This window comes from Oryctolagus cuniculus, chromosome 21, assembly GCF_964237555.1.
Source record: "Oryctolagus cuniculus chromosome 21, mOryCun1.1, whole genome shotgun sequence".
In the NCBI taxonomy this organism is placed as follows: domain Eukaryota; kingdom Metazoa; phylum Chordata; class Mammalia; order Lagomorpha; family Leporidae; genus Oryctolagus; species Oryctolagus cuniculus.
In genome coordinates, this window is record NC_091452.1 from 22,232,784 (window position 1) to 22,254,016 (window position 21,233).

The 21,233-nt window shown below is 49.0% G+C and overlaps 1 protein-coding gene across 1 annotated transcript; it reads right to left on the minus strand.

Moving 5' to 3' along the window:
- Positions 1-1,379: 1,379 nt before the first annotated feature.
- On the minus strand, positions 1,380-8,015 carry XBP1 (X-box binding protein 1). Its single transcript, XM_051826650.2, is given in 6 exon segments — positions 1,380-2,487; positions 2,752-2,835; positions 2,838-2,897; positions 4,286-4,420; positions 6,571-6,667; positions 7,730-8,015. Coding segments are annotated over 6 exon segments (1,167 nt in total). The 5' UTR covers positions 7,963-8,015; the 3' UTR covers positions 1,380-1,929.
- Positions 8,016-21,233: the final 13,218 nt, after the last annotated feature.

Genomic DNA, 21,233 nt, shown 5'->3' on the forward strand with positions numbered 1-21,233 from the left:
TCATTGAATGTAAATTACTTGAGCCTCAACCTCACCCTGCTATTATGATGGAGGCTAAAATACATCTATAATTACACCTGCTTCTAAAATCCCTAAATAGATTCTTGACTCTCAAGTTTTCATTTCAGTTGTACTGACAGCTTGAAGCCATCCTTACAGAAACTCCAGTGCCTTAGCAAGCTTGTGTTGCTGAACACCAGGCTTGGCTCAGGCTTGAGTGGCTGGATCTTAGCCTGACTAACCTTTAAGCACTCTCATAGATCTACCTTTAGTCACCATACTTGGTTTAAACTGTAGCCTTCTTTGGTCTCTTAATTCACTTTGACCGCTTAGAGGTAGTTTTAATGTGGAATATATCATTTTGATGCTATATTGGTAGAGTGACTTCATCTGGGGAATTTCTTTAATATCTTGTAAGATCCCCAAGGAAAGGATGGTGGGGGTTACCGAGTCTTTCTTGTGTTGGGGTTGTATTAATGTCTGTAGGATTTTTTCTTTGAACAGCTTTATTTTGTGAAACAAGGAAATATGAGATCAGGGGCCAGCACTGTGGCGTAGTGGGTAAAGCCACCTGTGGTGCTGGCATCCCATTTGGGTACGTTTTGAGTCCCAGCTGCTCCAGTTCTGGTCCAGCTCTCCCCTACGGCCTGGGAAATCAGGAGAAAATGGCCCAAGTCCTTGGGCCTCGGTACCCACATGGGAAGCCCACAGGAAGCTCCTGGTTCCTGGCTTCTGATCGGCCCAGCTCCAGCCATTGTGGCCATTTGAGGAGTGAACCAGCAGATGGAAGACCTTGCTCTGCCTCTGCTTCTCTCTAACTCTGCCTTTCAAATAAAAAATGAGATTAAAATTCTTCCAGAATGGATTAGGACATAAAACCTAACTTTCAAGTGCTTAGTATGCTGCCTGGTGTATACTAAGTCCTTATAATGCATCATGGTTTTGAATCCTTTCAGTGACCTTCAGCACTATCATCACTCCTTGTAGATAATAAGTGACGTTATAGCCCAGCTCATCAGTGGCAGGTGAAACCAGGGGGTTTGAGTCTAGAAAATGCTCCTATTCCCTATTGTAATGGCGAGAATGAATCTCGATATCTGAGGGCATGTTCTCACATTTACAAGCTAACACACAGCACAACAGTGGTTGTGGTAATGGTCAATTAGACTAAGAAACTCTCAGATAACTGCTCAAATCATGGATTATATCACATACAGCAGTCGGGAACTGGAGCAGGTAGTTAAAGCAGAAAAGCCTTCAGTCACTTTAAAAATGGCAGCCTCAGTTTTGTTGGATAAATGACGACCACAGCACACAGTGGGACATCTATAGAGAAAGTGAAACTTACAGCCTTAGAAGAAATCAAAGAACAAGGATGCTGCATTGCACTTTTTAATTGCATGGGTAGTTTTAAATAAATGGAGAAAGCACCTTCCAGAAGCTAAACTAGTAGGAAAAGATTCAATCAAGCATTTACATAGTAAATTTCTGTAATTTTACAAAAGATTCTTGATCTTTACTTGAAGCCCCCTCAGGTAGGTGTTCTCTGCTTGCAGAAGCAAACTAAAGGACCTAAAGTCAGAGGCAAGCCTGGGATGCTGAGAAGGGGAGAGAGAAACGACACAGGGCCATTCCAAAGTTCCATGTCTACTTTAAGACACTTGTCCATTAATGACTTAAATAAGGATTGTAGGGCAAGCTACCGCCCTTAAAACCTCCAAAGCTGTAGTTCAGAATTATGTATCTGAATACCTTGGACTGCTGAATGTCAAAAGACAGTACTTGGGCTCATCTATGAGATTGAACAAATACTTTAGAGGAGTTCTCTACGCCCTCTACTTTGGCTTTCTGAATGAAGCACAGACGGGCTTTGCTATCCTCCAGGCAGTGGAATAGTTAGGGGGAAGGGGAACAGTATTAGATCATTTCTTAGACACTGATCAGCTGGGGAAAGAGTTCATTGGCAAAAGTGTCCTCCCAAGAATGGTTTACACCAAGGGGAGAGGACATGGCGCTGAAGGGGGAAGGGGCGCCCTCGTATCCACAGTCACCATACGCATCCAACAGGCAGGAAGATGGCTTCAGGCAGTGGCTGGATGAAAGCAGGTTTGAGATACCCAGCTCTGGAATGAAGTCATCTTCTCTAGGTTCTTCCTTCACTGAGACAATGAATTCGGGGTGATCATTTTGTGAGGGGCTGAGAGGTGCTTCCTCGATTTTCACTACCACATTTGGTTGGCTCTCTGTCTCAGAGGGTATCTCTAAGACTAGAGGCTTGGTATAGACGTGGTCAAAACGAATTAGTTCATTAATGGCTTCCAGCTTAGCTGATGACGTCCCCACTGACAGAGAAAGGGAGGCTGGTAAGGAACTGGGTTCTTCTGGGTAGACCTCTGGGAGCTCCTGCAGGCTGGCAGTTTCTGGGGAAGGACATTTGAAGAACATGACTGGGTCCAAGTTGTCCAGAATGCCCAACAGGATATCAGACTGCAAGAGGCAAAAATGGAATGAGCACAACTTGTCAGAATACAGTTGAGAATCTGCCCGGAATGCTTACCACTGGTCCCATAATGAGTAAATTGCTCATTCCCCCAACCCCAGACCCCACTTTCTCTATGTCCTAAACTCCAGGAACTAAGAACATCATTGATGTTCACCTCTGACCCCAGCAAAACTAACTCTGCCCTCATCTGTCTGGCTAGGGTTACCAGGCATCAGAGACACTACTGAGGAAGTCGGAAGGATCCGTACCTCAGAGTCTGAAGAGTCAGCGCCGTCAGAATCCACAGGGAGATGTGGTGGAGGGGTGACAGCTGGGCCTGCACCTGCTGCAGAGGTGCACGTAGTCTGAGTGCTGCGGACTCAGCAGACCCGGTCACTGGCCTCGCTCCATTCCCCTGGGAGGAAAGGTCAACGTGAACACACAGCAGCAAGCCCCCCAGGAAACGCTCACCCGGAAGCTGTGATCCTCAGTTTTTAAGAAAGCCAGAAAACTACTCTTTATAAAGTCTTTCCCCTGGTATTGTTGCTTCCATTTTCTTCAGACCCTCTCAAGAAATGAGAAACGAAACTTTCCATTGTGATTTTCTGTGAAATGAAGGTTTTTTTTCTTCCCTACGCAAAGATTTACACAGGACTGATAAGTGATAGCTTAATAAAATTCTCAATAACAATAGTATTCTTTTTTTTTTTTAAAGAGTTATTTATTTGAAAGAGTTATACAGAGAGAGGAGAGGCAGAAAGAGAGAGAGCTCTTCCATCCACTGGTTCACTCCCCAGTTGGCTGCAACGGCCAGAGCTGCACTGATCCAAAGCCAGGAGCTTCCTCTGGGTCTCCCATGTGGGTGCAGGGGCCCAGGGACTTGGGCCATCTACTGCTTTCCCAGGCCACAGCAGGGAGCTGGATCCGAAGTAGAGCATGCCGGTACTGCAGGTCAGGGCGTTAACTCGCTGCACCACAGTGCCAGCCCCAGTAGTATTCTTAATAATAAAGTTCTGTAGGGGCTAGCATCTTGTGTGTGCCCCACTTCTACCCAGCTCCCTGTTAACATGCATGGGAAGGCAGTGGAAGATGCCCCAAGTCCTTGCATCCACGTGGGAGACCTCGATGGAATTCCAGGCTCCTGGCTTTGGTGTGGCCCAGACTGGGTGGTTGCAGCCATTTGAGTGGTGAGCCAGTGGATGGAAGATCTCTCTCTCTCTTTCTGTCTCTCCCTCTATCTGTAACTTAGTCTTTCAAATAAACAAGTCTAAAAAATAATAATAAAGTTATATAGTGATGTAAGTGAATTTTTTGGATTACAATTTAAATTCCTCCTGAATATTTCCATGACAGAATAAACTGCCTATTTTCAATTGTAGATCATTTAGGTGGTGTCATCAAATCCGCCAGTATATAGATTAAATAAAACCCATAAATTAACCTTCTTTTATCAGAGATGTCACTATCACAATAACCTCTTCCCCCACTCATTCATATTCATCAAAAACTATCATTTGATGGCATTCAAAGTCAATCTGATTGTCTAACTCTGGTTCTCCTTAATGCTTCCATTGTGGTACATTTTATTGGCAACAGATAGGTCTCAGGACTTGTTCTGAGAGAGCCATGTTATTTACTTTGATTATTAGGATTTAGTACTGTTTGCTGTCATTAAAAAAGAACATCTTGCCTGCCTGGAAACATCTTCAAACTAGAGAAGAATTTCAGAGGACCAGAATGTGGACCTGACCCCTGGGCCGTGTCCCCGGGAACCAGTTAAAGCAGCTCACACAGTTTATCTACCTTGGCCTCCGCCTCTGCCTCCTCTTCAGTAACCATGGCATCCATCCCCAAGCGTTGTCTTAACTCCTGGTTCTCAATGACAAGGCCATGAGTTTTCTCTCGTAAAAGCTGGTTTTCTAGTAGAAGTTTTTGGTTCTGGAAGAAAGAGGCAAAACCTCAAATTCTTTCATTTAAGAATCTGTATTTTTGAAAAGATTTATTTGAAAGGTGGAGTGATGCAGGAAGAGGGAGAGAGACAGAGAGAGCATCCTTTGCTTATTCACTCCCCAAATATCTATAATGGCTGGCCCTGGGCTAGGAGCCCAGAACTCCATCTGGGTCTCCCGCGTGGGTGGCAGGGGCCCAGCACTTGGGCCAGCATCTGCTGCCTGCCCAGATGCACTAGCTGGGAGCCGCATTGGAAGCAGAGCAGCTGGGACTTGAACCTGAGTCCATATGGGATGGCGGCATCGCAGGCAGCAGCTTAACCCATTGTACCACGACACCTGCCCCTGTTTAAGAATCCATCTTCTAAAGTTTCGCTATAATTGGGTTCTCTTTCTTTGAACTCTTGGATACCCTATGCTTATGCAGCTGCTTACAGCAGGTATTAGAAGGATAGGCTGTAATTATTAAAAAAAAAAAAAAAAAGTTATTTAAGAAGAGCCATTTAATGGAGTCAAAAATAACACAATGCCTCCAACTACTAACAACATAGAGTTCAGCAATATAGACTGTGGCTTTCATCTAGTTTTGATGTTTTAAAAATAGCCTATCTTGGGCCAGTGCAGTAGCTCATTTGGCTAATCCTCCACCTGCGGCGCCGGCATCCCATATGGGCACCGGGTTCTAGTCCTGGTTGCTCCTCTTCTGGTTCAGCTCTCTGCTGTGGCCCGGGAGGGCAGTGGAGGATGGGCCAAGTGCTTGGGCCCTGCACCTGTGTTGGAGACCAGGAGGAAGCACCTGGCTCCTGGCTTCGGATCGGCGTAGCTCCAGCTGTAGTGGCCATTTGGGGGGTGAACCAACAGAAAAAGGAAGACCTTTCTCTCTGTCTCTCTCACTAGATCTGTCAAAAAAAATTTTTTTTAAAATAGCCTATTGGCCAACGCCGCAGCTCAATAGGCTAATCCTCCACCTTGTGGCGCCGGCACACTGGGTTCTAGTCCTGGTCGGGGCACCGGATTCTGTCCCGGTTGCCCCTCTTCCAGGCCAGCTCTCTGCTGTGGCCAGGGAGTGCAGTGGAGGATGGCCCAAGTGCTTGGGCCCTGCACCCCATGGGAGACCAGGATAAGTACCTGGCTCCTGCCATCGGATCAGCGTGGTGCACTGGCCGCAGCGCGCCGGCCACGGGGGCCATTGGAGGGTGAACCAACGGCAAAGGAAGACCTTTCTCTCTGTCTCTCTCTCTCTCTCTCTCTCACTGTCCATTCTGCCTGTCAAAAAAAAAAAAAAAAAAAAAAGCCTATCTTGAATTGGCAGGTAATAATAAAAGTGGTAGTGGTACACTATAAAACCAAAATGAAACAACCCACTGCTCCCAAATGATTTGTGTTTATTGTAAGAACCAGTTAATGGCTCAGATTAGATAACGGGGCTGCTGCTGTGGCGTAGTAGGTTAAGACTCTGCCTGCGGCACTGCCATCCCATATGGGTGTCAGTTCGTGTCCCAGCTGCTCTCTTCCAATCCAGCTCCCTGATGGTGGCCTCAGAAAGCAGTGGATGATGGCCCAAGTGCTTGGGCCCCTGTAACCGTGTGGAAGACCCAAAAGAAGCTCCTGGCTCCTAGTTTCAGATCTGCCCAGCTTCAGCCATTGCAGCCATTTGGGGAGTGAACCAATGGATGAGAGACCTCTCTCTGTGTCTCTCCCTCTCTTAATAATTCTACCAACCAAATAAATACATAAAAATCTAACAACAACAACAAAAAAACTCTTATAAAAAAAAAAGATATCAGGTGGACTTTGAGAGACAAAGGAAAACTTGAGTGAACTTTTGGCCAAGCCAGGAAGATGCTAAAGTTTAAGTACTGATTTTGTATTTGCCTTGCTAATTGTTGTCTCAAACTCACTAAATATTGTTGACAGATCTAGCACCAAATGCTAGAGCAATTACTTGTGCTTTCAACAAACTTCAGCACTTCACCAAACTGCCAATCATGCCCTAACTTTGCTCAGTTTAGCTTTTAATTACATACTCTACTCTGTCCTGGAAGAGACTAAAAGCACTTGGTGTGGGCAGTCAGTTCCGGCACAGTCCTGGCAGACAGATTCACATGGAGAAAAGAATCTGGCCTCCAGCCGTTTTACCTCTTCTTCCAAATCCACGACTTGCTGTTCCAGCTCGCTCATCCGAGCCTTCTTGCGATCTCGGGCGGTCTGAGCTGCCACTCTGTTTTTCAGTTTCCTGAGAAGAAAGGAATGCGCCACACACTGAGTCATCTCCAACCTTATCTGTATCTTGATTTGCAAACCTGGCCAGCTGGTGCTTTCAAGGCAGAGGACAAGGCAAACTAATGGCGAAAACACGCCTCAGGAGCCCCCCTCCCCCCAGCAAAACCAATAAACAAACACAGGCCTCTGTCCATCAGCCTTGAAGACCTGCGTTCCTCTCTCCCCGATGGCGTCATCCGCCTGGGTCTCACCCTGCCGCAGAAGCAGGCCTGGATCACCGCTATGTACCCGGCATCATAAGGGACTTCTCTCCTACCCCTTCAACTCCCCCACCGCTTCCTGACTCCAGTGCCCTGGAATAGATCCCAGGCTGGGTGATGAAATCCAGTGTTCTGCAGCCCACGCCCGCCCGCCCGCCCTCCCCAAGCCCCCCTGATGGGCCTCTCCCGCCCCAGTGCGGAGACCCTCGGCAGTGCCCTGATGACCCGGGCCCAGGCCTGCTCGAGGAGAAACTCGAGAGACCACAAAAGGCACAGTGATCATAAAAGAAGGAGCGCTGACCCACGCCTGAGCGCCAGGCACGTTATATGCACGTCTCGCTCTCCGCAGCGACCTCCTGGACCCGGGGACTTTTCCGGGTGAGCCTCTCCAGGGTTCCCAACTCTTTCACCCTTCCAGCAGTTCTGTCATTTCACCTCTGCACCCCACCCCACCCCCCAAAAAAAGCAGGGCAACTCAGAAGAGCCCCATCGACTCCGTGTCGCAGAAAGGCTGAGCGACCTGTCTGCGGCCGCACGGCAACAGGGAAGCCCTGCATCCCCCAGGTCCGCTCATCTCTGACAAGGCAAGGGGAAAGTAAAGAAAACAGGCCCGGGTAGCCCTGGACTCCAACCAGCGCGGCGGATCCGGTCTGTCCAGCCGCCCCGCCCCGCGCGCCCCGCCCCGCGCCACGCTGGCACCGCACCCCCCAGGCCAAGGGCGCCCGAGCCGCTGTGGGGCGGCCAGCGCCCGGCCCCAGCCCCCAGTTCCCTGTCCCGGCTTCAGATGCAGCCCCACACCCGGGCCCCTCGCCCACCTCCTCAGCGCCTTCTCCTCGGGGCTCAGGTGCGTGAGGCGCTGTCGCTTGCGCGCCTGGGGGGGCCCCTCGCCCGCCGCCTCCGGGCTGGCCCCTCGCTGGCCCGGTATCATGAGCGGCAGAGCCCTGCCGGTCGGGGCTCCGGCGGCGGCGGCGGCGGCAGGCTGACCCGGCAGAAGCAGTACTTTGGGAGCCCCGGCGGCCGGACTCGGCGCGGCTGCCACCACCACCATGGCCCCGGACTGTCTACGCGAGTGCGCGCCGCCGCCGCCGCCCAGCGCGGAGCCCCGCCGCGCCCAGCCTTTCTATGGTCGTGGCCCTCCGCGATTGGCCAGCGCCGCGTGACGCGCGGGCGAGCTCGGCGCTCATTGGCTCGCCGGGCCCGGAGGGAGGCGGGGCTCGAGTGTCCAGCGTGGCAACTGTCGGTCCCACAGCTGGGAGCCGGGGGCTTTTTCCACGCAGGAGACTTGACGGGACCCCCGCGTGGGGCCGGAAGTGGGTGCGATGCGGGGTTAGGGGAGACCTCCAGACCTGCGAGGGAGACCTGGGGTCGGTGCAGCAGTGTCCTAGAGCGAGGCGGAGAGTTTCCTCAGCAAACAAGCTGACGCACTTTCACCAGTATGACAGGCTGTAGTCCGCCACCGAGAGATTTCCAGACGGACGAGTGTGTTGCCCTGACGAACGGACGATCCCGCCGGGCTGACAGCATTGTGTGTCGTGCGCCGCTCGGCCTGGAACGGGAAGTCGTGCAGGTCAGAAAGGAGCCCCCGTGTTTCACAGCCGAGCCGAGCGGGGGCCCCGGCGGTGCTGTCTTCGGGTGGTGGCAACACTTAAACTTTCCACCCCGGGTGACCGTCGTTATTGGGGTTTTTCCCTTTGGCCCCCCGCGCTGGCAGAGGTCAAAGGCTGCGGCCTGGCGGTTATGAGGCGCTGGTGAAAGACGGGCCTCCAGACGGACGGACAGACAGCCGTCCAGACGCGCGGATAAAGCGAAAAGCTGAGGCAGCTCCCCACGTGCTTAGTCATCCGCGCTCCCCCACTCTTTTTTTTAAGCAACTTAGCAAAATGTTAAGTTCCCTGGAATTACAAAGGACTGCTTAATTTAATTTAATTTGTTAAAAGATTCATTTATTTTATTTGGAAGGCAAAGTTACAGAGAGAGAGAGAGAGAGAGAGAGAGGTCTTCTATCTGCTGGTTCACTCCCCAGATGGCCACAAGGGCCAGAGCTGTGCTGATCTGAAGCCAGGAGCCAGGAGCTTCTTCCAGGTCTCCCACGTGGGTGCAGGGGCCCAAGCACTTGGGCCATCTTCTACTGCTTTCCCAGGCCATAGCAGAGAGCTGGATCGGAAGTGGAGCAGCCGGGACTCAAACTGGCGTCCATATGGGATGCCGGCTCTGCAGGCAGAGGCTTTAGCTGCTACGCCAAAAAGGACGACATTAATAGAAAAAAAAAGATTTATTTATTTGAAAGGCAGAGAGAGAGATCTTTAATCTGCTGGTCGACTCCCCAAATGGCTGCAGGGACCCAGGGCTAGGCCAGGCTGAAGGCTGGGTCTCCTACATGGGTGCAGAGGCTCAAAGACTTGGGTCCTCTTCTACTGCTTTCCCAGGCACATAAGCAGGGAGCTGGCTCAGAAGTGGAGCAGCCAGGACTCAAACTGGTGCCCATATGGGGTGCTTTCACTGGCCAGCCCAGGATGCTGGCCCCAGCACCTTTTTTTTTTTTTTTTTTTGACAGGCAGAGTGGACAGAGAGAGAGAGACAGAGAGAAAGGTCTTCCTTTGCCGTTGGCTCACCCTCCAATGGCCGCCGCGGCCGGCGCACTGCGGCCAGTGCACCGCGCTGATCCGATGGCAGGAGCCAGGTGCTTCTCCTGGTCTCCCATGGGGTGCAGGGCCCAAGCACTTGGGCCATCCTCCACTGCACTCCCTGGCCACAGCAGAGAGCTGGCCTGGAAGAGGGGCAACCGGGACAGAATCCAGTGCCCCGACCGGGACTAGAACCCGGTGTGCTGGCACCGCAAGGCGGAGGATTAGCCTAGTGAGCCGCGGCGCCGGCGGCCCCAGCATCTTTAACAAGAAGTGTTGCTCAGCAGTTTCCAGGTTCTAGGAGTGTCTGCTGGTAGTACGTCAGCTTAGGTCTTCGATTGTGTTCTGGTAGGGAGGGAGCAGGATGGAAAGGGGCTGAAAACAGTTTATGTCCATTGATACCCAGCCATTTTGAAAGGGCACAATCTTTGCTGTTCCCAGGAGTCTCTAATATGCACTTGTATTTTCTTCCTCTGTGTTAGCAAAGGGAAACCAGAGGCTGTCTCTGTAAGCTGGGTTGGGCCCCACTCAGGGCATCCAGAGCGACCGTTTGTTTCTGTGGGTAAGAAAGGAGGTGGGGTGATGAGAGTCTGCAGGACAAGGAGGAAACCTGCTTCAGCACTGGTGAGCCCTGAGCCGCCGGATCCTAGTTGCCTCCAGAGGTCAGGAGACTCCCCCACCCCCACCCCAGTCAGGAGGTCTCTGGGGAAAGTGTGGAGATGTTTTCAGGTTGAGACCTATAGGTTTCTGTTTAGGATCTTGGAAAACTGAAACAGAAGCGTAATTATGTCATGCACCCTTTTAGTTATGAAGTTAGCATTTATTAATGCCAAAAGAATGCCCACATCTCATATCAGAGTGCCAGGATTTGAGTCCCAATTCCACTTCCAGTTCCAGCTTCCTGCTAATGTGCATCCTGGGAGGCGGCAGGTGATGGCTCAGATAGTTGGATTCCTGTCACCCACGTGGGAGACCCACATGGAGTTTCTGGCTTCTGGCTTTAGCCTGGGCTGGCACCAACTGTTGTGGGCATTTGGGGACTGAGCCAACAGTTGGAAGATCTGTGTGTGTATGTGTCTTTTTTTCTAATAAAATAAATAATGCTTAAAAAAGAAATCCCAGGGAAACTAAACAAAATTTAAGGCATTTAAATATAAAGAGAAGATGAATGAGGCCCCTGTTGGTCCAGTGGGGTGAAAACGAGTAACTGTGGAGATGGCACACGATGCCACAGCAGGAAGTCAATGGATTGCATTTTGCTCTTGGTTTATTGGATAGGAATAGAATGTTAAAGATTTTTTTTACCATGCTTTTACTTTTTTTCTGAAATACACTTTAAAACACTAAGACATTTAAAATTACTGAAAACAACAAATTGGCCCACTGCAGATTGCTGTTCATAAAGGTTTGAACACTCATGTCCAAAACCATAAAGAGTTTCATATCCTTTCCGTAAAACTGATCTGATAATTCTTGCATCAGATCCCATTAATGTTTTGAATCATTTACTAGCACCTGTGATAAGAGCTATCGTGGACATAAAATGCAAAGTTCTCAGTTGTTGTGAAATGCAAGAAGCAGTGATGAGCAGATAATCCACCAAAACAATCTAAACAAATGTCATTGTAAAAATAAACAACAATCTGAAACTAAAATATGAGAATTGGCCTGTCCCCTGTGGTAGCCACAAGCCACATGTGGCTAATTGAGAACTACTCACGTGGTTAGTCTGAATTAAAATGTGCTGCACCATTACCCAATGCCCGACAATGTGTGTGGACTTAATATCACTTAGCTGTGTACTTAGAAATGGCTTAATGTTAAATGTCATGTTAAGTGCATTGTACTACAATTTAAAAAAAGGAAAAATGCTGCACATGTGAAATACTGGATTTGAAGACTTAGTATGAAAAGAGATTGTTAAATGTATCACTGATCCTTTTTATAGTGATTGTTGAAATGATAGTATTTTGACACTTGGAGTTAAATAAATTTGGTTTATTAAATTTTACTTGCTTCTTTTATAAAAATATTTATTTATTTGAAAAGCAGAGTAACAGAGAAAAGTGGAAAGAGATCCTCCATCCACAGGTTCACCTCCCAAATGCTCATAACAGCCAGGGCTGGGCCAAGCTGAAACCATTGGCCAGGAACTCCGTCTGAGTCTCCCACTTGGGTGGGTCCATGTCATCAATCATTTGCCAAGACTCGTGATGTATAACACAAAGGGATGAACCCTAATGTAAAGCTGAGCCGATGTGACAGTGTAGGCTCATTGATGGTAACAAATGCACCATTGTAGTGGGAGACATCAACAATGAGAGAGGCTGTATGCAGGGAGTATATGAGAACTGTCTGGACTTCCTTCTGTTTTGTCCTGAACTTAAAACTGCTCTAAAAAAATAAGTTTCTTAATTTTTTAAAAAGGCTTAAAATTGATGTTGAATTTTGTCAATTTCAAGCAATAATTGCTATCTTTCTATTGAGTAATGAATCCAAAAAGTCATTTCTTCCTTTCTTTTTAAATTTTTACATACTTATCTTCATTTTATTGGAAAGGCAGAGATAGAGACATACAGATGGAGAGAGATCTTCCATCCACTGGTTCACTACCCAAATGCCTGCAACAGCTAGGGCTGTCCAAACTGAAGCCAGGAGCCTGGAACTCCATCTGGGTTTCCCACATGGGTAGCAGGGACCCAAGCACTCCAGACATCATCTGCTGCCTTCCTAGGGTGCACATTAGCGGGAAGTTGGAATCAGGAGCTAGAGCCAGGTGTTGAACCCAGGTACACTGATATAAGATGTAGACATCCTAGCCACTAGACTAAATACCTGTGCCTCAAAGAACTTTTTTATTTTTTTAAGATTTGTTATTTATTTGAAAGAGTTACAGAAAAAGAAGGACAGACAGAAAGAAAAACAGATCTTCCATCCACTCGTTCACTTACCAAACGGCCACAATGGCCAGAACTGGGCCAGGCCAAAGTCAGAAGCCTGGAACTCCATCCAGGTCTCCCACGTGGTGTCAAGAATTCAAGTACTTGAGCCGTGGAACACATGAGCAGGAGATTGGAAATTGAAGAGAAGCTGTGTGGGACTCAAACCCAGGCACTTCATTAGGGGATGCCACATGTCCCAAGCATATTTATGAGGCTTGCGTTGTGGTGTAGTGGCTTAAGCTGCCGCCCGTTGTGCCGGCATCCCATATGGGCTCCAGGTTGATTCCCAGCTGCTCTACTTTTGATCCACTCCCTGCTAATGCACCTGGGAAAGCAGCAGAACATGGCTCAAGTGCTTGGGCCCCTGCACCCACGTGGGAAGATGCTCCTGGCTCCTGGCTCCTGGCTTTGGTCTGGCCCAGCTCTGGCGAGTGAACCAGGGGATGGAAGATCCCTCTCTCTCTCTGTAACTCTTGCCTTTCAAATAAAATAAATAAATCTTTTTAAAAATTTTTATTCATTTATTTGAAAGACACAGTAACAGAGCGACAGAGAGAGAAAGAGATATTCCATCTGCTGTCTCACTCCTCAAATAGTTGCAATGACCGGGGCTGGTTCAGGCTAATGCCATGATCTTGGAACTCCATCCTGGCCTCCCACGTAGGTGGCAGGGACCCAAGTACTTGGGCCATCACTGCTGCCTCCTATGCACATGGATCAGAAAAGGAGCAGCTGTGACTCAAACCAGTGCTCTGATATGGGATGCTGGTGTCACAAGTGGCAGCTTAGCCCGCAGGACCACAATCTCCCTAAGCCCCTTAAGCAGCCACTTAACTACTGCACCAAACGCCTCCTCCAAAAGGCTTTATTTTAAAAGGCCACTACCTCCAGTATCATTAGATATGACATCCTTTATGAATTCTTAATTTATGATGAAAAATTATAGATGTCAACTTAAAAATGTGTGAGGAGCACTAAAGATAGAATGATTCAAAGACCCTTATTACAGTGGGAGAAAGGCAGACTATTCAGGACCACTGCAGTGGGATTATGTAGAGGGGGAGAGAATTTGAGCTCAACTCCAAATACAGCAGGAGCAAAGGGGAATTTATAGGGGGGCTGGCGCTGTGGTGTTGCAGGTAAAGCCTCTGCCTGCAGGGCCGCCATCCCATATGGGCGCCGGTTCTAGTCCTGGCTGTTCCACTTCCGATCCAGCTCTCTGCTGTGGCCTGGGAAAGCAGTAGAAGATGGCCCAAGTCCTTGGGCCCCTGCACCTATGTGGGAGACCTGAATGAAGCTCCTGGCTCCTGGCTTTGGATGGGTGCAGCTCTGGTCATTGGGCCCATCTGAGGAATGAACCAGTGGATGGACGACCTCTCTTTCTCCCTCTGCCTCTCAAATAAATAAACAAAAAAAATTTTTTTAAAGGGGGGGAATTTATTAGGCAGGGAACAGAGTGGGAATCAGCGGGTGGGAAACGGCTAAACGGAAGGATCAGAGGGCAGGAGGCCTCTGGCTCAACCCACCTGACAGGAATGTTGCTGAAGATAGGCCAGGTGAGGACACATCACCTGGGGGACAGGGGAGGAGGAGATCAAATAACCGGGGTGGTCTGACACAGAGGAGGAGTGCAGCTAAGAAGATCGAGCAAGGTTCTCGCTAAAACCGGATTTTACAAGGAAGGGGCCAGATGGGCCTGGGAGTAAGTTCGAGAGCCTTATAAAAATATGGCCAAGCAGAGAGTCTTTTTCAGGGATATACAGTTCACTCAATTATTTTAGGGACCAAGTGAACAAAAAAGTTAAAGCCCGTGACACAGTGGGTTAAGCCACTGCCTGAGGCACCGGCATACCATATCGGTGTCAGTTCATGTCCTGGCTGCTCCTCTTCTGATTCAGCTCTCTGCTATGGCCTGGGAAAGCAGTGGAAGATGGCCCAAGTCCTTGGGTCCTTGCACCCATGTAGGACCCGGAAGAAGCTCCTGGCTCCTGGCTTTGGATAGGCTCAACTCTGGCCTTTGGGCCATTGGGGAGTGAACCAATGGATGGAAGACCTCTCCCTATCTTCCCCTCTCTGTAACTGCCTCTCAAATAAATAAATCTTAAAAAAGAAAAAAGGTTTAAGCCCACACTGGAGTAGTGGAACCAAAGCATTAGGAAAAGGAAGAGCAAGAAATGGAGGGAGAGAGAGAGAGGATTAGAGAACAATGAACAATTTTCTCAGAAAATAAGAAAGGTACACCCAAGAAACACAGTAAGTGGAAAGCATGAAATGACGAGGTAGGAATAAGTCCAAGCAGATAAATAAATTAAAATAAATAGGAATTAATTATATTCTCTTCTTAAAAAACAGAGGTTCTGGGCCGGCGCCATGGCTCAATAGGCTAATCTTCCACCTAACGGCACCGGCACACCGGGTTCTAGTCCCGGTCGGGGCGCCAGATTCTGTCCCGGTTGCCCCTCTTCCAGGCCAGCTCTCTGCTGTGGCCAGGGAGTGCAGTGGAGGATGGCCCAAGTGCTTGGGCCCTGCACCCCATGGGAGACCAGGAAAAGCACCTGGCTCCTGGCTCCTGCCATCGGATCAGCGCAGTGCTCAGGCCGCAGCGGCCATTGGAGGGTGAACCAACGGCAAAGGAAGACCTTTCTCTCTGTCTCTCTCTCTCACTGTCCACTCTGCCTGTAAAAAAAAAAAAAAAAAAAAAAAAAAAGACAGAGGTTCTGATTGGGTGAAAAACCCAAACCCAGATATGTGCTTATTTACAGAGACACAGGTAACACAAAATGTTGTAAAAATGGACAATGGGGGCTGGTATTGGGGGCATCGGGTTAAGGCACTGTCTGCAACTCAGCCAACATCCCAAACTGGAGTGCTGGTTGGAGTCCTGGCTACTCTGCTACCTATCCACCTTCCTCTAATGCACCTGAGAAAGCAGCATAGGATGGCCCAAGTACTTGGGCCCCTGCCACCCACCTGAGAGGCCTGGATGGAGCTCCTGGCTCGTGGCTTTGGCCTGGCCCAGCCCTGGCTGTTGTGGGCATTTAGGGAGTGAACAAGGGAATGGATGATCTCTCTCTCTCGCTCTCTTTCACAGCAATAAAAGAAAAAGAAAAAAAAAAAAGAATGGAAAATGGCTTACCAGGCAAATGTTTACAGAAAGAAAGCATATGGGGCAATGCAAATATCAAAGTAGAATTTAAGGAAAAAATATTAAAAAGGATGAAGAGGGCCAGCACTGCGGCTCACTAGGCTAATCCTCTGCCTATGGCGCCGGCACCCCGGGTTCTAGTCCCAGTTGGGGCACCGGATTCTGTCCTGGTTGTTCCTCTTCCAGTCCAGCTCTCTGCTGTGGCCCGGGAGGGCAGTGGAGGATGGCCCAAGTGCTTGGGCCCTGTACCCACATGAGAGACCAGGAGGAAGCACTTGGCTCCCGGCTTCAGATTGGCGCAGCACACTGGCTGCAACGCGCAGCCACTTGGGGGGTGAGCCAACAGAAAAAGGAAGACCTTTCTCTCTGTCGCTCTCTCTCTCACTGTCTAACTGCCTGTCCAAAAAAAAAAAAAGTGTTTTGTACAAGTTACCAGTCATGAATCTTTAATGGACATTGCAACACAGTTTTCAAATGTATAAAACAAAAGCTAAAAATAAATGCTGAAAAGGATAGGTCCATAATTGCAGTGGGAGATGCATGTACCTCTATCAGAGTCACTAGCTGGTAGATGGCTTTGTGCAGTGGGCATCCCATGAGTGCCAGTTTGAGTCCCAGTTGCTCTACTTCTCACCCAGCTCCCTGCTAATGGGCTTGGGAAGGCAGCAGACTATGACCCAAGTGATTAGGACCTTGTCACTCATGGGGGAGATCCGGGTGGAGTTCCAGGCTCCTGGCTTCAGCCTGGCCCAGCCCTGACTTTGCAGCCAGTAGGTGAACCAGTAGCTGGAAGATCTCTCTGTCTCTTCCTGTCTCTCTGTAACTTTGCCTTTCAAATAAATAAAATAGCAAATTAAAAAAAAAAGTCAACAGCTGGAGAAGGCAAAAGAGATTTGAATAGTACAAATGACAAACTTGATGTCACAAGAACTTTGCTCCTAACCAAGTACATGGTTTTTTTTTTCCCCCACTGAGAAACATTCCCAATTTTTTTTTTTTTTTTTTTTTTGGACAGGCAGAGTGGACAGTGAGAAAGAGAGACAGTGAGAGACAGCGAGACAGGTCTTCCTTTTTCCGTTGGCTCACCCTCCAATGGCCGCTGTGGCCTGAGCACTGCGACCAGCGCACCGCGCTGATCCGAAGCCAGGAGCCAGGTGCTTCTCCTGGTCTCCCATGCGGGTGCAGGGCCCAAGCACTTGGGCCATCCTCCACTGCACTCCCTGGCCATAGCAGAGAGCTGGCCTGGAAGAGGAGCAACCCAGACAGAATCTGACACCCCGACCGGGACTAGAACCCAGTGTGCCAGCACCGCAGGTGGAGGATTAGCCTATTGAGCCACGGCGCCGGCCACATTCCCAAATTTTGATCCCATTTTGCTACCAAAGAGGTAGCTACTTTAGGTTTTTGAAATATAATTGTTTCTAGTTTTTAGCTTTTATGGATACAGCTGCTGTGAGCATTTGTGTACAAACCTTCGTGTGGAAGGAATCTCTATATTTTTATTTTTCTTGGATAAGTACTTTGGAGTGGAGCTGCAGGATCATATGGTGGATGTATGTTCAACTGCCAGGTTTCTGGGATGGTTAGACCATGTTACATTCCCACCAGCACTGTAATCACTGTTGCAGATTGTTATTTAACTCTCATTATTACCCAACTTTTCATTTGCTGTGTTTCAACAAGCTCATTAGAATCAAAAGCCAAGATTATACATCTTTGCAGTGTTCTGTGTTTATTATAGTGCTGTACATACAAGGCCTACAATAAATATTTTTGAATGATGATTGAATTGTTATATTGTCTGCAATGTGCTTTCTTTAAAGATTTATTTTATTTATTTGAAAGACAGAGTTACAGAAAGAGGTAGAGCAGAGAGAGAGAGAGAGAGAGAGACGTCTTCCATCAGCTAGTTCATTCCCCCAGATGACTGCAATGACCTGAGTTGGGATGATTCAAAGTCAGGAGCCAGGAGCTTCTTCCAGGTCTCTCACATGGGTGCAGGAGCCCAAGGACTTGGGCCATCTTCTACTGGTTTCCCAGGCCACGGCAGAGAGCTGGATTGGAAATGGAGCAGCTGGGACTCAAACCAGCACCCATATGGGATGCTGGCACTGCAGGCTGGGGTTTTAACCTGCTGTGCCACAGGGCCAGCCCCTGCAGTATGCTTTAAATGAAAAACCATTTAAATGACAGAGCAGAGGCATGTGTTCAGCCCAGGGATCCTGACACAGGTTAGGAAGGCCACATCCCATATTGGAAAGCCTGGCTTCCTTTGTTCTGTTTTTGTTTTTGTTGTTGTTTTTTGTTTTGTTTTTGTTTTTTGACAGACAGAGTGGACAGTGAGAGAGACAGACAGAGAGAAAGGTCTTCCTTTTGCCGTTGGGTCACCCTCCAATGGCCGCCGCGGCCAGCGCGCTGCAGCCAGCGCACCGCGCTGATCTGATGGCAGGAGCCAGGTGCTTCTCCTGGTCTCCCATGGGGTGCAGGGCCCAAGCACTTGGGCCATCCTCCACTGTACTCCCTGGCCATAGCAGAGAGCTGGCCTGGAAGAGGGGCAACTGGGACAGAATCCGGCACCCCAACCGGGACTAGAACCCGGTGTGCCAGCGCCGCAAGGCGGAGGATTAGCCTAGTGAGCCGCGGCGCCGGCCTTTGTTTTTTTTTTTTAAAGAACTATTTACTGGGGCCAGCATCATGGTGTAGAGGGTTGACCTCCTCCTGCAGTACCAACATCCCGTATGGACGCCGGTGCCAGTTCCAGCTGGCACCTGATCCAGCTCCCTGCTAGTGTGCCTGGGAAAGCAGTAGAGGATGGCGTAGGTCCTTGGACCCCTACACACCCATATGAGAGACTCGGAGGAGGCTCCTGGCTTCTGGCTTCTGCCTGGCCCAGCCCCGGCTGTTGTGGCCATTTGAGGAGTGAACCAGCGAATGGAGATCTCCATAAGTCTGCCTTTCAAATATATAAATTCATAAACTTTATACAGAGAGAAGGAGAGGCAGAGAGAAAGAGAGAGAGAGAGAGAGAGAGAGAGAGAGAGAGAGAGAGATCTTCCACCCACTGGTTCACTCCTCAAATGGCCACGTGGCTGGGGCTGAGCCAGGCCAAAGCCAGGAGCTTTATCCAGGTCTCCCAAGTGGGTCCTGGGGCCCAAGTATTGTGGCCATCTTCTGCTGCCTTCTCAGGTGCATTAGCAGGGAGCTCAATTGGAAGTGGGTCAGCTGGGACTAGAACTGGTGTTTATATGGGATACCGGCATCACAGGTGGCAGCTTAACCTGCTATGCCACAATGCCAGCCCCAGGGAGCCTGGGTTTGATACCCAGCTCTGGCTTCTGACTCCAGCTTCCTGCTAATGCAGACTTGGATTGAGTCTCTGTCTCCCAGCTTCAGCCTTGGTCATCGCGCGTGTCTATGGAGTAAACTAATGCTTGGGAGCTCTCTATTTCTTAAATAGTAAATGAGCAAACAAACAAAAGCAGCAGCACTTTTTTTTTTTTTTTTTTGGAAAGATTTATTTAAAGGCAGAGTCACATGGAAGCAGAAGCACAGAGAGAGAGAGAGGTGTCTTTCATCTGCTGGTTCACTCCCCAGGTGGCCGCAACGGCTGCAGCTGCAAAGATCCGAAGCCACTCAGGTGTAGGGGCCCAAGGACTTAGGCCATCTTCTACTGGTTTCCCAGGCCACAGCAGAGAGCTGGATGGGAAGAGGAGCAGCTGGGACTCGAACAGGTGCCCATATGGGATGCCAGCACTGCAGGTGGCAGCTCCACTATGCCACAGCACCGGCCCCTGTAGCACATTTTAAAAACAAATACAATAGAACAAATTACCCTGGGAGAATGATGTATAACATCACTCCCTCGAAAGCAGAATTCAGTACGAGACTGGTCTGCCTTGGGCTCATTACAAAAGTCTGGGGTATACTTATTAAAGCACAAAGACAACATTTTCTACTTGCCTACGCAGTAGCTATTCTGCTTTTCTTCCTTATTGGAAAAAAAAAAAAAAAAAAAAAAAAAAACATGTTTTGCTTGCTCAGCTTCCAGATTTCCTTGGAGCTATAGATAGTTCTGGAATGCAGCTCAGGCCAATGTATGAGGAATCTTCAAAAAATTCTTGGAAGACGCATATTATCTTTTCATTCTGTTCATCCACCAAATATTTTGAAGTGCTCTCATATAAGTGAAAGTTCTAGGCCCAGCAGACTCTAGGACGGCTGCTTAAAGTAGGAAAACTTTCTTTTTTTTTTTTTTTTTGTCTGTTTCCCTTTTCCCCTTTCCCTTATCTTTTGGCCAGGAATGTAGAAAAGTTTCAAAGACTGAGAAGGTTCAGCAGCCTTTTTGCAAGCCCGAGGAAGGAAGCCACTTGCCAAGGGTGTCGGAAGGGAAAGACAGGGATCTGGGTTCCTGATGGCATCACAGAGTGGACATCCAGCCCTGGACAGTCCACTTCCAGATACCAAGTTACATGAAAAACATAAGGCTCACGGTAACTGGGTCGGTAAAACACAAGTCCTCGCTTGTAGAGACCCTTCGGCTGCCGCGCTGCCCCGTGCTGGATTTCCCGGACACTGCCTGTGTTTTTCTCAAGCTACCAGCCCTGTGCAGGAGCAGGCATGCTTGAGTAGGTCAAGCGGAAGTAGGTGGGTCCCAGAGATGTAATCTTTATCCGTGGTACTTTCTTCTGACGTCGGGAAGAGATGAGTCACTTGGCCTTGTAGCAGCACTGGTTTTGGACAGGAAAGTTGAGGTTCAAAGGGAAGAAATAGTCAGCTTAAGGCTATAGATCACTTCAGTCCACCCTACACTGAAGTCCTACCATTTCCTGGACCTTCCTCCCCTTCGCTTCTCGGAAAATCCCATTTCTTCTCTCCATTTAAACCACTGCTTCTCAGCCTCAGCATTACTGATACTAGGGGATGGACAGTTCTTCCTGGTGAGGGAATGGGCCTGAACCTTAGAGGATACTTAGCAGTAAACCTGGCCTCTACGCAGGTGCCAGCCAAGACTTCATCCTCAAGTTGTTCCAAAATTGTCTGTAGACATTGCCAGATGTCCCCGGGGGGCAGGGCCTCTCCTGGTTGAGACCCATTGCTTGAAACAGGTCAGCTGCACTCTAATATGCACTTTCCTTGTACCCGTGCAGCCCCTACAGACTTCTAGTGTCATAGCTGCTACATTTGGTAGTTCAAGGTCAACAATCTGTCTTCATGTTGGACTTTTTAAAAAATATTTTATTTATTTATTTGAAAGGTAAGTTACAGAGAGGCAGAGTCAGAGAGAGAGAGAGAGAGAGAGAAAGAGAGAGAGGTCTTCCATCCACTGGTTCACTCCCAAGATGGCTGTAACTGCCAGTGCTGGGCCTATCCGAAGCCAAGAGCCAGGAGCTTCTTCTGGGTCTCCCACATGGGTGCAGGGGTCCAAGACTTGGGCCATCTTCTACTGCTTTCCCAGGCCATAGCAGAGAGCTGGGTCAGAAGTGGAGCAGCTGAGTCTCGAACTGGCACCCATATGGGATGCAGTGGCTTTACCCACTATGCCACAGCACTGGCCCCCAAATTAGACTAAGCTCCTTGAAGGCAGTAACTCCATCTGTCTCTTCTTTGT